The sequence below is a fragment of the Pygoscelis adeliae genome, unplaced genomic scaffold (genome assembly GCF_000699105.1).
Source record: "Pygoscelis adeliae isolate BGI_AS28 unplaced genomic scaffold, ASM69910v1 Scaffold286, whole genome shotgun sequence".
NCBI classification, from domain to species: Eukaryota; Metazoa; Chordata; class Aves; order Sphenisciformes; family Spheniscidae; genus Pygoscelis; species Pygoscelis adeliae.
In genome coordinates, this window is record NW_008825076.1 from 1,541,374 (window position 1) to 1,558,911 (window position 17,538).

General features: G+C 40.5%; 1 protein-coding gene across 1 annotated transcript in view; it reads right to left on the reverse strand.

Annotated features, from left to right (window-relative positions):
• Nucleotides 1-17,538, reverse strand: part of PREX1 (phosphatidylinositol-3,4,5-trisphosphate-dependent Rac exchange factor 1) — a gene marked incomplete at its 5' end in the record, with an annotated part of 105,451 nt that overhangs the window by 68,682 nt on the left and 19,231 nt on the right. Inside the window, 2 exon segments of the mRNA XM_009326842.1 lie at nt 1-68; nt 5,488-5,649. The exon segment at nt 1-68 is cut by the window's left edge and continues 22 nt beyond it. Coding sequence (XP_009325117.1) covers nt 1-68; nt 5,488-5,649 — 230 coding nt within the window.

The following is a 17,538-nucleotide window of genomic DNA, read 5'->3' on the forward strand; positions in this document are numbered from 1 at the left end:
CCTGCTGAGATTTTTAACAAAGTCCCTTGGAGTAAGAGCTGTGTGCAGATATCTGTCAGATTTGACCCCTGAAACATAGAAAAGAGATATTTGTTATTTTTAACTTTTTGTGTGTGTGCGCAATGAAGGATTTTTACCAAAATGCTGTTATTTTATCTGCATGTCATTAAACTGTGAAATAACCGATGCACTCATAAGGAGGAAGTCCTCAATTTCTCAATGTGGCTAAACACATCATGTTTTCTCTGGATTACAAATATTTTTTTGGAGTCCTCATACACAACAATAAATCTTCCCTATTAAACTCCAGGAGACTTTTTCCTGAAGAAATCTTTCACTCTCAAAGCAGCTGTATTGTGAGTCTCTCAAGACCATTAGTCTTCCCTTCATACCCTGAGCTATCATTGCAAATATCACAAGTGATGGCTTTAGGAATGCTTTATAAAAGAATAATGGTATTTCCCTAATAGCGTAGCTCTGATACTGACATACGTCACTATTAACCATCTCTCTGCAAAATCATCTCAGTGGTGATATGTCTCTCCAACTGTTTTGTTAGAAGTATACACAGGTGCTCTCCTTTCTGGGGTTCTAATGAACACATGCAAGTTAAAAACATAGCCAGGAAAATCAAAGGCTGGGTCCTGGACACTGTGCTAGCTGCTATGAGCAAACCATTATATGCACTAGACAGCCATAGAGATAACCGAGCTTGGTGCTCAAGACACTTTAGACTATGAGGATGCCCAGAAGCTGAAAACCACAGTAGATCACTCTAAACCATTCACTCCCCAAACTGTTACTCAGATTATTCCTAGGAAAAGCGATCGTACAGTCCTTTAAATGGGGCCCTTCAGGACCAAAGCAGATGGGCCCAAATGAAAAACAACTGTAGGACTTTCCCAGGTTGTTCTCAGGACAGGCAAACTCCACGTGTCCCCACACTCTGAATGCACACAGTTGAGAATCTGCTCCACAGCTGTTCCATTGGCTAAACAAGATGGTTTGGCTAAACCTTAGGCACTAGCCTCAAATTCCTTGATCTAGTATTACTTCGAAGGTACAAGAGCATCCTATCAATAAAGGTCCCTTTTCAGAAAAACACCCCGAGGCACTGGAAACATTTACCACCCAGTTCTGGATCACTTACTAGTTTTTTCATTGCTCTCAGAGTTGGAAGGAAGAACAACTTAGGGTAACAGTAACTTCCTTCCATGGTCAGCATGCAGATAAGGAAGTAAATTAGATTATATGACCCACTGCCTTGAGTCTTACTGGAAAAGAGAACTGACTTTGGATTGCAAGACATTCATTATCAACAAAACTGCTTGATTCCAAAGGTCCGTTAACCCTATATTCACAAGTAATAGAAAAATTTTGTAAAACACAATTCATTCCACTTAAAGAAACTGAAGACATCTCTGTGCACAGGCATGAAATCCAGCTCCATCTAGAAAGTCACCCTAGAAGGATTTGTTTGAATGATTTTAGACATTGCATGCGTGATTGGCTTTTTGTTCTTCGTTTTTGGGTTTTTTTTTTTCAGGAAGGTACAATCTGCTGCCATGAAGCTATTCAGGGGAAATCACTTTCTAAATGCAATGCAGTTACTCTAAAGGTGTGAATGAAGCTCTGATTACACCATTTTCTAAATCAAACCTTGCCAGCTGTGCTGTCCATGTCTTGCTTTTAATTAACAAGGAAGCAGCTATTCTTTAAAGGCTGCCAAGTATGCAGCACCAATTTGTGCGTTCCACATGTGTTTCTATACATTCTGGATAGAATGATGCAGGAACTAGCTAGATGCAATGGTTCCATCTGCTGTCCTGATATGTTTTGATTTTCTTAATCATTCCATAGAAGGAGTTAATACATATCCAGAAATGAGCACTTGTTATTTTGAAAATGACCTGTTACTATCTTCAGGAGAAATCACTGTATCTTAGAATTATGACCCCAACGGCCTACTATCATGTACACAAACAGGAACAGAAACCAACTGACTGTACAACATAAAAGCATGCTCCTCATGTGGTTTGCCCATGGAGAAATCAAGGCTTCAGAGCACCTTAATTTTCCAAAAGGTATCCAAAGACAGCAGAAGCAATGAGCACAGTGACATCAGTAATCAGAGTTAATTTTTTACCAACACAGGAATCACTGGGTAAAATTATCTCGCCTATTTTGTGCAGGAAGTGAAAGCAAATGATTGCAACAGTTGCTTCTCACCCTAAAATCTAAGAATCTTCATTTTTCCATCAGACCCATCATGATGGTATTTAAACACTGTTGATGCATTTCCTGTTTGCTGTTGACCTAGCTACTTCCCATTTATACCGATTTGAGAGGTTTTTCAATAGTAAGAAACAGAGAAGATTTATTTGATGTTTTCAGAGACAACACAGGATTTCTCACCTTTCTAAGTGGGACTAAGCTGCAGGGAGGAGGCGGGGAGAAGAAAAAGAAAACATCATAGCTAGTGGAATTGCAAATTACAGCCAATTATAAAATGATTGATCTGCCTAAGCACCAACACATATCTTACAACTCATGCTGTTCTGTGATGGGGGTTTTGCTTCCCTATGCATTTCAGGCTGGGAGAATTTGACTGAACTGTCAGAACTGACAGACTGAACAATTGAAAAAATTGTTCAGTAAAAATAATTCACAAAGACTCATGAGGAGGAGCTCTCCCCATAGAAAAATCAATATAGAATTAATAGAAACAGCATATTAACTTGTTCTTCACTAAGGAAACAAAAACATTGTATACAAAAGTTGGTTTTCTCATGCATCCTCTACTTTTCTTTCCCCTTTTTTTAAACTAATCTTTGTTTCCCAGAAGGATTAACCAGAATCAAATTGACCTGCCTGAGACTAATCCATAACATACATCTACAAGGATTCTGTGCATTCCAAAAGAATGAATCTGAGCAGAGTTCATTTTGATGAACAAACCTCTGATTAAGCTGCAGGCCTTCAGCGGCTTCCCAGACTTGGCCTACTTCAACATATCCCCTCATTATAACCTGTCTCAGAAAGAGACTGACAGGATGATGCCAGTATATGCTCAGTGTATGATAGTTGTATTAGAGAGGGAGACACAGGTTGGTGGGTGGAGATGTTGAAGAAAAAATGTTGAACTGAGGAAAATGCTTTTAAAACTAACTACTGCTCTTAGTGAAGTTACAGATGACTGTTAAGAGCAAGAAGAAGAGACACTGCAGAAGCAAAATGATGTTATGTTGCTCTTCATGTTGGAAATATTGAGGGTGGCACTGATGGCAATAGGATGAAGATCAGACCAGGGATGGTCCATTGGGACAGTTGGAAGGAAGTGCAAAGCCATAGAAACCAGTGAAACTGCTGGTTTGGTTAAACAGAAACATTAGATAAGGTGGAGCCTGTTCCAAACTATGTGAACAAATTAATGCCAAACTTCACTTTGGGCTGCTTGCATGCTCCCCAGATTCAGGCTACATCCCTTAAATTGTAAAATACTTGGTGATAAGTAAGCTGATCTTCACTTCTTTTTGACAATTTAGATGCCTTGGATTAAAACAGTTGAAAGCTGTAGGCCTTGTCAAATTAGCATGTATGGTATATAACCACATATACAGGGCACCAGTGTTTCAGCATTCACATCCATGCTAATGGAAAAGGGAAATTTTCTATTTCATAGGAGAGACTGCCATCAGATAAACTAAAAATAGGTGTAAATTCGCCTTATAGACTTCCTCCTACAGCCAGTTCTGTGGCTTATATCACTGCATTGTTAAGCTAAAAATGTATTTAATTCAGCAATTGCAGCTTTCCACAGATAGAAGTTAGGAGCCCTTCTCATTAGGAATAAACTGTGAAATGCACCTGAAAGAACTAAAACCAGTTATTTACAAACATAGCACTTTGCTCTTGAGTCATAATTTACAAGACCCCTAGCACCGTGGAAACACAAGATAGGAAACTGTCAATCAATTTCAAACTTATTTATATGTACAGAAGAAAAAAATGCCATCATGTTGAGCATTGGCATGTATCTGTGATATATAAAGCTAGTTTTCCTCCTTTTAATACACCACTAGAATAATTTAGAAATGTTCCACAGCTTACTGGGAGGTAAAAACACTTCTTTCTTTTTGAAATTTTGAGCTGAGTGACCTAGGTGACTTTGTTACAAAACAGTGTATATAAACAAATCTGAAAGGGTTTTCAGCCCCTGAATGTTGCTGTAGATAAGTTAAACCCTAAAAAAAAAGCAGTAAGTTTGGATACCACTTCATTTATGGCATCGTGGACACGTCAATAGTCATGCTTCAGCCTCTAGAGTTCAAACCATGCCTCTTGCCTAGATGACCCATGAGTTGCATTGAACCTGAAATGGTTTTAACTGTTTCTAGATGTCTTGCTATATAGAACATTATATGACTTTGTTTGCTGAGCTTGCTATCCAAAAAATACACAGCTGGATATCTGGGTTGTTCTCACGTCTTTAGCTGAATGCCAAGAACATCCTTCAGGGAAAAAATGAGCAAGGTTTAAAACATACACGAAAGATAAAAAACAACCCAAAAGAAAGTCATGGAGAGCACCCAAGACTCCGAACATGAGGAAGTTTACATGACCTCTAACAAAATGTCCTCAGCTGGCAATGATCAGCCTTGACATTTTAAATGTCAGTCTCACTAAACGCCAACGCCATTCTCTCCATGAGACCATTTAACACCACTGACTCCCTATGGTGCACCTCCCAGAGGCTTCCAACTCCACTGATTCAAGGACCTCAACTAAAGTCATCACAAGATAAGCTGCCAACCCTTTGCATACCATCCTGACTTCCCAGTATTTCTACTGAGTAGCTTTTTTTCAGATTTCCTCTTCCCCCAAGCTTCACATTCTAGTTTTCTCCCTCTCTTATTTTTCTCCCTTCCATAGTAAATGCTTCTACCTACACAGATCCACCTACTGATAAACACATCACTAGAAACACATCCATGAGCAACTTAACTGGAACAAACACAAATATACCAGTTGCTTTCTAATCTAATGCTTGCTAATCTAAGCTTTATCTTTTATACAGGAGATCTGTATGAAGCTAAGTGAGCTAACTTTCAAAGCTCCCAGAAAAACTAAAGGCTTGTAGGAACGGAAAGAGAAACTTCTGTTATTTAGACCAGTCCTGATTTCATCTTCTAGACCTATTTGTCTTTCAAATGAGATCCGCCCATTTGAAACTTCAGTCCATTCTAGCTCTAACACCTTTCTTTCTGTCATAATACGTTTGTTCTGCTACAATTTAGCAGTAGCCTGCACACCCAAAATAAACACTAAATTCTAAACTCGTCAGAGTGATGCCACCCACACCTTCAAGAGCATTTACACATCACATAAGAAACAGAAATCGCAGTACACAGTATGAGTCACCAAACTTCAGCCCTTTAAAATGTGTAGCGAACTGCCTCCAGGGAGCTTGCTAGTCCTACATCATACCTCCCATCCTTCAATGTGGGACTGCAACTGTTCAAGGGCTTCCAGTTTCTCCATCTGTCTCTTGGTCTCGTTGATATTTGTGCAGACTGTCTTCATTGCCTGCAATGCGTTCTGGACAGCTGGGTGATCAGGATGCTTAGAGGGAGTCCTCTTAGCCAATTCCTTAAAAAAAAAAAAAAAAAGAAAACATGCAATGTAAACTTAGAAGGGGCTCATGGAAAGGCACAAGCATTAATGTGCAATCCTACAGGAAAATGCCAGAACCACTGCAAAATTAAAGAGAAGTTGTGGGCATGTTACTGTAGATGTTGTTCTCTGTTCTGCATCTGTGCAGGGTTGCCATTTTATATGAATGCTGCTAAATGAGGCAATCACTCATGTTAAATATGCCAAATTAAGAGAGCTCAAGCCAAATACGTTTTCCTGTGTCACGTATGTTTGCTTCTAGTGTGAACCAAGGCCAAATAAATTAAAAGATTGCATAAAAAACACACTGTCCACTTCAAAGACATGCGATAAACTGTTGATCTAGCCATAGTCTAGATGCTATACCAGCCCCAGCTATACTGATGTGCATACAGTATTTCAGTGATGCTGGATCAAGCGCCTTTGATCAGATAAAAATTCTGCCCATAGCAGGTCTTATCAGAAACTACTAGAGCTATGGAAGTGAGGTTTTCCATGAACTATGGCCTTACAGGAATAATGCTAGGCTGTATACCCCATCCACAGTACTTACAGAAATGATCAGGTGTAGATTAATCCCAACCCACACGAAGCTTTGGGACCTAGGTTGTTTAGATCTATAACCAGCAGAAAAATGCAACCAAAGTGCAAATCAGATTTACCTAAGAGTGGAACTGCCCTCATGAGAAGCCTCTCTCTTTCCACTGACCAAAGAGGGATTCTAGTGAGACACCTCGGGTGTCTACTCGAGCGCTGGCAGGTGAGGCTGCAGGGGCCTCTGTGAGGAGAGGTGAGGGGCTGCCCCATGCCAGTTCCAGCCGCCTCCGCAAGAGACCTGGCTGAGCCCAGTGATGCCTCTGTGAAAATTCATTTAAGAAAGGGCAAAATGCGGCAGGCCAGAAAGAAAAACATGTGAGAAGCAGCCCTATGCACACCAAGGCCTGAGAGGAAGGTGGGGAGGAGGTGCTCCAGGTGCCGGAGCAGAGATTCCCTGCAGCCCCTGGAGAGACCAGGCTGGAGCAGGTATCTCCCTGCAGCCCATGGAGAGGACCGTGGCAGAGCAGATATCCACACTACAGCCTGTGGAGGACCCCACGCCGCAGCAGGTGGATATTCCCTGAAGGAACTGTGGCAGGTGGAGAGCCCATGCAGAAGCAGGTTCTCCTGACAGGAACTGCAGCCCATAAAGGACCCACGCAGGACCAGGTTTATCCTGAAGAACAGCAGCCCCAGGAGAGCTCACACTGGAGCAGAGAAAAGTGTGAGGATGAAGGAGCAGCAGAGAGGAAGTGTTACATACTGACTGTAATCCCCCATTCCCCACACTCCTGCACCACTTAGGGCTGGGGGGAAAGTAGAGGAGTTGGGAATGCAAGAGTGAAGTTAAACCTGGGGAAAACAGTGGGAGCTGGGGGGAAGGTGTTTTTGTTTCTCACCATCCAAACATATTTTAATTGGCAATAAATAAAGTCGAATCTGTTTTGCCTGTGATGGTAATTAGTAAGTGATCCCCCTGTCTTTATCTTGATCCACAAGCATTTTTTCATCTTATTTTCTCCCCCACCCTGTCAAATAGTAAGAGTGCGAGAGTGGCTGGGGGGCAATCAGCAGCCAGCCAAGATCAACCCACCACATGTAGATAAGCACCTATAGCTCTGTGCATGATGAGTCTGTGTCCAGAAATTGCAGGGAAATGCAGTAGCCACAGCTGTCCCATGTTTTTATGTGTTAGGAAGTATAATAATAATTTTATGAAGGAAGAAATTCATTCACAGAAGAGTAATGGCAAGTTACTTGCAAGCATTCTGCAAGTCATTTGCAGAACCAAGACTTTCTGGCACTTGGTTCAGTGTTTTAACCCCCAAGAGAGGCCCATGGCAAGTGGAGAGGGCTTACCAAAAGGCAAAGTGGGAAAAAGTGCTGCAGTGGGAAAGAGAGAGGTCAAGAGAGCAGCAGGAGTTTAGCAGGGACTCTTCCCCAGATTACAGTTAGGAGGTTGGGGCACATGTTTTGACTGGAGAGATTAACATATTGATGAACAACGTGTCTGCTCTCAAGGAGTTCCTAAGAGACTCTGCTTCTCTTGATTCAATGCACAACGGCCCAGTTAAACATTGCCCACTGAAAAACAGCAGTGGGAAAACTTGGGACCTGACAATATTAACCAGTTTGGCAAAAGGGGTAACCACTGTCAACCCACAATTAATCATTTTTTAGACCAACGGTATTTTATAGTCAGCCACAATTGGATAAAAATACATTAAAGAAACCTTAACTAAGGCTGGTAATTTCATCTTGATACATAATATGGTGTTTAAGACCCACATTTTTAGATTGCCTGGAATATTTAACTTTCTCACTATGTTCTGTTTTGCCTCAACATGTTCTTTGGTTGTTTTAAAGTCCTGTGTCTAAATGGCAAACTGCTGCTGAATTGCATCATTTTGCACGAGACACAAGAATGAGTTTGAATATAGCCAGAGAGCCTCCACAGCACTGTGGTCTGAACATAGCTAAATTGCTTCAATCCATAGTTCCCACAGCTAAGGGCAAAGACAGCCCGTTACAGTTGTTGTTCATCCAAAATAAGTGACTGCAATCCCCAAATGCCTGTCAGGGGCTCCAACTGGGCTTAATCTGTGGTTTGATTTGTCTTTTGCTTCTTTACATCAGCACGTTAACCTAAGCAAGTATCTCTTCACCACACAAAATTTTGCCATATTGGCATTAATTTAAAGATCTTTGTGCCGTGCTGTCTTGCTTGGCCCGCTGACATACTCTGATTTCTGGTATAATCCTGAGTATTACTGGGGCTTGCCTTGCCTGAATTGGTCATACAAGCTGTAATACGAACACTGGTCCTAAACTGACTTATGTTGACACACAACCGCTAGATCAAATTAACTGGTACTTTTAGGCTCAGGTTACATGGCCTGTCAGAGCATGGAGGGATGTGGGCTGAAGTTCAAGTTCTGCTGAAGCTTGCGTTCACTTATAGTAACTATAATAGCTGCTAATCCAACCATTTTGTTAATCCAGACACTCTGAGCTGCTAAATCAAGGAACTTTCTCTGTCCTCGTGTTGATTCATAGATCTGCTCTACAGCATTCTTTAGACAGAAGTCACCATCAGCATGTGAAAGGTTTGTGCATACCTACCTGTACTTTTCTACTAGCAGGAATAACTGTAGAATAAATAATTAGACTGTGAGGTGCTCGGATACCAGCAAAACTGGAAGGCATATTTGAAAGGAGGAAGCTAGAGTTAAAAGTAGTACAGGTTTGTTTCTGCCTTTGCACAGACCCTCTCAGTGCTTCCTCTCTGCTTCCTCACACTGGTTGGAACAAGACTTAATTTACTAGCCCTAGTAAACTATCTTGAAACCCAGTGTTACAGACATGCAAAGTATTTTAATTATTTATTTATTAACTTATCGGTTTGCAGAATCTTTTAAAGTGAAATCTGCAACTTGAGAATAAACTGCTTGGCCACTGAGAATCCTTTAAGTAATGCAAGAGACAGGTCTCATGAGAATCAAAATATGGCAATGGGAGGTGCTCTCATTCTCACATAGACAGATCCTGGAGACAGAAAAGCCCAAATGAATGGGCAGGAATGTTGGATATTTGTCCAATGAAATATATACCTATTCAGTTCTTTGCATACATTTGGTATTTTGAGAATTTACTCGTAGCTACAATTTCTCTTTTCAGAAAATTGTAAATGGAAATCGACAATGGCTTTTGTCAGATGGGTGACAGAGGAGATGGGTAATATGCTGACAGCTGGGAATCCCATTAAGAGAGAGGAGTTAATGATCTTAAACTCTTGGATGATTTACAGAGTGAGTAACACATGCACAGGAAAAAGAGGCTGGCTGCTACAAATGTCAGGATATCACAAATGAAATTCCCTATGGAAGTTTTTACCCCACTTTTGCTGAAGATAAGGCCAAGGAAAGTAAGTGTTCAAAAAGAAAAGGCAGGAGAGAGGTGTTGCACCTTGGTGAAACTAGCCTCTGCCCCATGCTTCCAAAACAGAGTGCAGAATTTTTGCTACATGACTCTCATTAAAAAAATCAATATAAGTTCTGCAGCTCAAGTGTCACTCACACTGCTTTGGAAACAGATATGTATACACTAGCACTGTCTAAACATCCCTTTCTGAAATATCACCAAGACACAGAGAAAGAACTCTTCATTCACAGCAGGCCTCTGCTGCAATAAACACTGCATCTTCCCCACTCCTGCTAGCTGCCTGCATTTCTGCCCAAGGAGCAAGAGAGGAGGCTGGAAAAGGCAGGGCGGGTGCTGGTTGGGGCAGTCAGTTGCCTCAGCAGCATAAGCAGCGTAGACAGAGAACTTGTCCCACCACTGCCTAGTTTAAGCCACCTGAGGAAGAGCCATGCTGCTCTGACACTGCCATTCCCGAAAAGAGCAGAGCCTAGCACTTCTGAAATACAGTCAGTGAGCTCTGGGTGCTTATTTATTTTAGTGACAGATTTATGATGTGTAAACTCTGAGAGCATTTGACAACATTTTGAAAGGCAGCTGAGAGACTGACCAGGTGGCAAACCTTGGGTATGACTGTCTTATCCTCCATAAAGCTCATATATATTGTTGTCTGGAATTACTATCTGAAGTATTGCAACTTGTGCACTAATAGGGCCAGGAAATGAGGTTGCTGCCACTCACAGAAAACTATTCCTTGCAAAGAGTTTCTTAAACTAATTCATAAAACACATCTACTTTCTAGCTACAGACTTGTTAATCCTTCAGACTAACCAGCAAGTGGAGAACAGAAAAGCTGGTATTTTTCACAGCCTCTATCATCTTCACCATTGTCCTCTGACTTTTCTCTCTTCTTTTTTTGGGGGGGAGAGGGGGAAGTTGCAAAGGTATTCTGTATCATAAGCTGGGGAAAAAAAAATAAATCTCTGTCCTTCAAAGAACTAAGACAGAAATGGGAACTGTGTCCTCTGGGCACAGAATTTTCCTTTTATTTCACTCCTCTCTCGTAGCTGCAAAGATTGAGGTGGTGCCACTCATATAACACCTACACACAGAACACAACTCATTTTACGAAGGGAGTAACAGAGCACTCCAAGACATCTACATCCAGCTGTAGTGTCCTCCTGAACAGCATACAGAAAGGAAGGATAGGACATCTACATCCGATCTACTCAGAAATGCCAGTTTTTGATTATGCAATGGAGTAAAAGGATTTCCAACTTAAGTATTTCAATCTCAGATGCAGCTTTAAATAGCTTAAGTCTAAAAGAGTTCTAAACATGATAGAATCTAAATATAAGAACTAAATCACATAAATAAGACATATCAGCTGCTCATACATTTGTCTATTCACTAATTGTGCTTAATCCCCCCAAAAACGACCAACCAAACAAAAAAACCTATGAGGAGAGAACTCAGCATTACACAGGAAGATGCAAAGAGGTGGCAGGAGGGATGACGAGCGAACAGTGCAGGCAGGCAGAGGAAACTAGAGGTTTTTTAAAGGTAAACACAATTTTAATATTTCCTAGAAAAAAGGATGTTATTCAGCTTAACTGATCTTTTTTAAAAAAAGTCTCTGTCATCCTTCCCCATGTCCTCCCTTGCCACACAAAAATGATTGTTTGTGTACTTAAAACTGACAACTGAACACAGGTTTTGCAGCTGAAATTTACAAGTGTCTATATTTTAAAAATTCCTTCCTCCTACCTTTATACTCTTGAGGACACTCAGACATGGCTTACCATGGATTTTGCGCAATGAATGTTAACGTTGTGCACTGACTGGTGCAAATCATTGCTCGCCAGGCTGGCTCGCTTTGCACTACCAACCAGTGCATGCATAAAATATGGTTTCAGAGATACATCCGTTGGTTACTTACTGAACGTCTCAGGATTACAGAGATAACAAAGACAACATATTTCTTTGCTTATCTGTTCAAAAAGTTGTGTTAATAAACAGTTCAGCTTCAAAATGTGAATATAAATGTATACAGGAGTTTTACGTTTGTATGTTACAGTTTTTAATATTTGCTTGTATTAAAATTTATTTTCCACTTAAACTAACCAGAAAATAAATGTTATACCAGGCTCTATCTGTGTACCTGCCAAGCAGGTTTTTTTATTCTGTATATTTTTAAAATTTCTAATTTATGTCCATGTTTCTACAGGGTAAAGACTAGACAAGCAATGATAAATCAGTAAAACTGATTATATTCAATATGCCATCAAATCTGCGACATTTCCTAAATTAAAATGTAACAAAAACATGTTTCCAGTTTTATAAATATTACCAGTTATTTGTGATTATATATAAAAAGTGTGGAAGACAGAAGTATGATTTATAAATTGGCAGTGTTCCTTACAACTCTGTAGAGTGTATATATAATTCTTAATGTTGTGTTACACAGAGTTGGATTTCAACCAGATTTAGATTCAATGTCATGAATCTAAAAGCAGCACCACTTTTCTTGAGGGAAAAAAAGGAAGAAAAAAAAAAGACAAAAAAACAAACTCCCAAAGATTAAATATATTCAATTATCAACAATTAGAAAGTTCTGTTCCTTAACCAGCTCTAAGAAAAATGGAGAGGGAGAAGAGGGGAGACAGTGAGTTAACCTTTCTTCATCCTGTTCTGTATCCACACCACTGGCTTCCCATCTTTCCCTTTCAAAGTCCAGGCACTGCATTTATTAAGGCCTGCGTGTTCCCCACTGTTGGGCTCTCCCTTTCAAGAGGATTCTGAATCTGGTCACTCAGCTTTTTGCATCCAATTTTTCTTTCCCTCCTAGGACCAATGAGTCCTTCCACCACATGAAGCAATACATAATTACTGCCCTAAATCGTCCATGGAGTTGTGTACATTATGAGATATTTTTTAAAGGATCAGAGGTGGAATGTGCATTTCTGGCTGGAGTCTGAGCAATTCCTTAAGAGAATAGACATCAAACAAGAAACAACCTCTGTGACATGCAGTGGGCTATGAGGAGCCTGTAGGGGTGCGGCTATCATGTGCTGCACATTCCTTGTGTGTTGGGAGGAAGGAGGCAGAAAGGCCTGCTCCTAATCCCCACCCCCAATGGTGTGATTAACTCATGATCACCACTCCCCAGGGTTTTCTTCTTGCTGACATAAATGCTCTTTATTAAGGGAAAAAGGCTATTTTTGTTCAGAGAAAGGCTATTTTTGTTCAGAGATCGGTTTACACAACAGCTGCTTCTACTCTTAAGTAGTATAGTTCACACTAATTAATACAGAGTCATGCAACTATTATCGGTGAGACAGAGCTGCCTTAACCTAAAACATTCTGTTAGAAATACTTATTCAGCAAGCTTTCCAGTGTACATACGCGCACTGGAGTTTTAAGTCACTCACACAGTATATGCTCTCAAGGTCTGTGCATCTGTTTGCCTTTGCTTCTTTTCTTCTTACCAAAGCATAATGCCCATCACAGCAAGCACAGTTTTGTTTTGTTCGAGCCTGGTCCAAAGCCCCTTTCTCACTTTTAAGGAAATTTTATAATGAAGGTCATCGCCAACAAATATTCAAGAACTCCTACATCCCCAAACAGACTTCAAATCATTTGCTGAACCTTGACAGCAAGAAAAAGAAGTGGAAGTCACATTAGGAAGGTTTTGCACTGGGGATAAAACTAATCTACTGACCAACAAATACTGTGCCGTTTTTCTTGCATGCTGTCTGAGGCAGACAAAAACTGTATTAGTGACAAAAACATTGATACCACTATCGCTCTATTTGCACAGAGATTATGAAACACCATGGCTAGGTTTGAGTCTCACCCTTCAAAACATATATAAGGCTTGCAGATTAGACAGACTTCCAAACAAAAACCCAACCAAAAAAAACCTGTTTACAGTCAGCCACTCCAAAGCTGCAACGTTTGATTCACAAAAAATGGAAACTACAAATAAAATTGAAATTTATCAATCACCATTATTTGAATCATTGTTCTGTTTCCATCATTTGTTAGTTCAAAAAAACAGTTTCATCAGAGGATGAGAAAACATAAGATCACCAATTGCAGGATGCCATAATTTATATTGGAAATTATTGGTAATATACGCTTAAGGGGTATCTGCACTTGGATATATTCCAGCATATTATTTCTAATTAAGTAACCCAAATTAACTCCATGCTAGATGCTATTTTCTGAAGAAAAATACTCACATATGGTATTATATAAAAAATAGTTATAGTATTTTAAATATGTGCCTTACCCTACTATTTAGGTTGACTTTCAAACACAGATAAGTCTGAATTACTGTGTTCATACTATCTTTATCAAACCTAACTACTTAGCTATACTAAATACTTATGCTGTAATAAGGTCATATCAAAGTTATCAGAAAATCTGGATGTTCACAAAGTCTTGCTAAAAACAAAGTAAAAGAGGAAAGTAGGATAGCTCTGGTCTATGACTTTTCTAATCAGCTGGAATACAATAGTATCTGTTTGCCCTGGGAATTAGATAAAATAAGATCCAATCCCCATGAATACAAAACAGCTATTTCAGGAGCAATAACTGCAGTTCAGTAGCAAAGGGAGAGCAAATACTTAATTTGAGGGTTGTGTTATTTTTAAATCTACTTTTTTTTTCTGCTTGCTTGGAGAGTTGCATTTTCCTGGTCAGCACTAACAAAATCAGCCGGCACTCAGCTTGTTCTCATGTCTGAAACATTTGTGTCCACTCTGGTAATTTTGTCCTAGCAAGCATCATACGAGTCTTGAATAGGATACAACTTATCTGCTATGAATTCACTACCTTTGAGAACCAGCATCAACTGCACTATCTAATGATCACAGACGTTTTCTGAGCTGAACAACCCCTAGTAATGGCATAATCTCACTGACTGAGGCAGATTTGTTTCCTAACCGAAACAAAACTCCCCTCAGCTTTTTCTTAAAACTTTTATTTCCTGTCCAGGAAATTTCAAGTAGTGAACAGCGGGTGATTTATATCAGCCTGTACACAAAAAGAAATCCATAGAAAAATGGAATGCAGCATCAGGAGATGCCTCGTCACAGCTCCCCCATTCGCTCCCTTCATGGCTATTTGCTCGACAAGTACGCATGGGTACATGAGAACCACACCAGACCCAAACACCAGAGTCCCCATCCGAGAAGGCAGGCACAGTGTTGACATCAGAGGACAAATTTATCTTTATTCTACCCCACTGTGGCTCGAAGGCAAGAAACACTGTTTCAGTCTTAGCCTTACTGGTCTTGGTTTTGGCTTTCAAAGAAGGGAGATTTGTGCCAGCAGGCCTTTTGACATATACAACTGTGCGCGTGTGAGAAAGTGGAAACCACCAGTTTATTTTCCACAGGCCAATATTTGACCCCCAGAGCACAATTACTTCAGTTGCCATTGAACTTGAAAAAGGTTTGAATTATGGTTTAGAAATACTTATTTTCTTCTAGTCTTTTGTTTACCACCCCCTTGCAAAACAAATTCTTAAAGAAAAGCAAGATAAACTGGTCCATTCATAGCTCTTCCAATCCCTGATACAGAATCCCATACTTTTCAAAAGACCTACCCTAGGATGGTACAGAGGAATGGGAAAATTTAAGCTGAAGAATACCAAAATGCGATGATGCTACTACTTTGTAATCAAAGGTGTGCATTTCTTTTAGATCTGTTTCTGTAGCCAGCATCCTCATGGCATTTGAGTAAAAGCCCTGAGATTTCAGGAAAATTTTGTAGTATTGGCAGGTTCTGCCATTTTAATATTTTGAAGAGCTTTTAAAACAGAATAGATATTTTAATTTGCAAGTCAAGCTGCTGTCAGTAGATAAAAAGTCTACAGATTATCCAAACTGATAGAAATCTACCACTCATAATCATGTTTTCCAAAAAGCTTAGAAATTAAGCAAGTCTGATTAGCAATGGGTGATTCAGCAACCAAGTCATACTAAAAAGAAAAAGAAGAGGTACTGAGGTACAGAAGAAACGTAGGGAGTTCCCTAAGACAGCCATGCACATGGCTTAGAGCTGGGATCCCCAAACTGCACTCCAGAGATGACTGGTGGTCCACATATTAAGTGGTCAGATCTGATACATGAAACCACACTGACTTCAGAGCTACTTCAAGCTTATCAAGGACACAGAGCAAAATATGAGAAATACAGAGAGCTAACACAGTGATCTTTTCATCCAAAAAGTTTGGAAAATACTGGGATAAAACTGGTTAAAGATCACTTTTAGATAAGCATAGCAAGGATACACCAGATATTGACCACTCTGGCTGGATTAAGATGTTTCCAGCATGGAATAAATAGATGAAGGAATCTGGTCTTCAGGCTCTGTACCCATTAATGACTCCCTTCATACAAAGGCTAACCATGACAGGAAATCTGCAGGAGATTAACACTTCATCTTTTAGTAACAGCACAAATATGAAGATCAGTTCAAAAGTAAGAACCCAGCCACTATTTCCTCTGGTTGAAGCTTCTTGGAAAACAGAAAAGGAATCTCTGTAAGGAAGCAAAACAATCTCTGAGTTTCGGTCTTGAACACACAGCTAGACAGCAATCACACAACACACCACAGAGTGAAAACAAGAAAACATAAACACTATCAAAATACTTGGTCAGGAATGCACATTTTAACGTCCCCACATCCCCTGGTCTGTTTACCATATCAGATGCCATAGGAACTCCCTTTCTGTGCACATCAATGTTGCTCACAGTTATCACGCAGATCCACAGACTGAATAGACACCAAATTCTCACAGTGGACTTAAACTGAGGCATCATTAGGTTTTCAATTATCTCTACACAACCAGTCCTCTCCGAAGATAAATCAGAGCTGGAGCCATTTACATGATTTCCTGATCTAGGCATCCTTGCCCTGGCTTAACTATTATTAATACTGTGGAAGAAATGTTTGTAGCCGTCTCACACACTAGCTTTTCCTGCTATCTGCCTAAATTGCGTGTGCTTTTGTTTGTTCAAACAGTAAGTGGAGTCATGGATAGATTGACTGGACTGATAAACTGGCTGTATACACATAAATCCCACTAGCTAGGTCCATAAGGAATGGTGCACAAATGTCTGCTGTAAGTGGAGTTTGTGCGCAGCTGCATAGACAACAGAATGACTCCACCTGTAGGAAAGACATATTTTAAAACTTCGGCTCTGAAAGCTCCAGTTGGAGAGAAAGAAATAATTTAAACATTTATCACATGAAACAAACAATTTTAAATGGGACAATAGAGCAGTATTGAGCTAACCAGCTTGTACCTGTGAAAACCCTTTGTGCTGGTTTTGGCTGGGATAGAGTTAATTTTCTTCACAGTAGCTAGTATAGGGATATGTTTTGGATTTGGGCTGGAAACAGTGCTGACAACACAGGGATGTTTTAGTCACTGCTGAGCAGTGCTTACACACAGTCAAGGCCTTTTCTGCTCCTCACCCCACCCCACCAGCGAGCAGGCTGGGGGGGCACAAGAAGCCGGGAGGGGACACAGCTGGGACAGCTGACCCCAACTGACCAAAGGGATATTCCACACCATATGGCGTCATGCTCAGCATATAGAGCTGGGGGAAGAAGAAGGAAGGGGGGACGTTCGGAGTGATGGCGTTTGTCTTCCCAAGTCACCGTTAGGCGTGATGGAGCCCTGCTTTCCTGGGGATGGCTGAACACCTGCCTGCCGACGGGAAGCAGTGAATGTGCCTTGTTTTGCTTCGCTTGCATGCGCGGCTTTTGCTTTACCTGTTAAACTGTCTTTATCTCAACCCACGACGTTTTCTCACTTTTACTCTTTTGATTCTCTCCCCCATCCCACTGGGGGGGAGTGAGCGAGCGGCTGTGTGGGGCTTAGTTGCCGGCTGG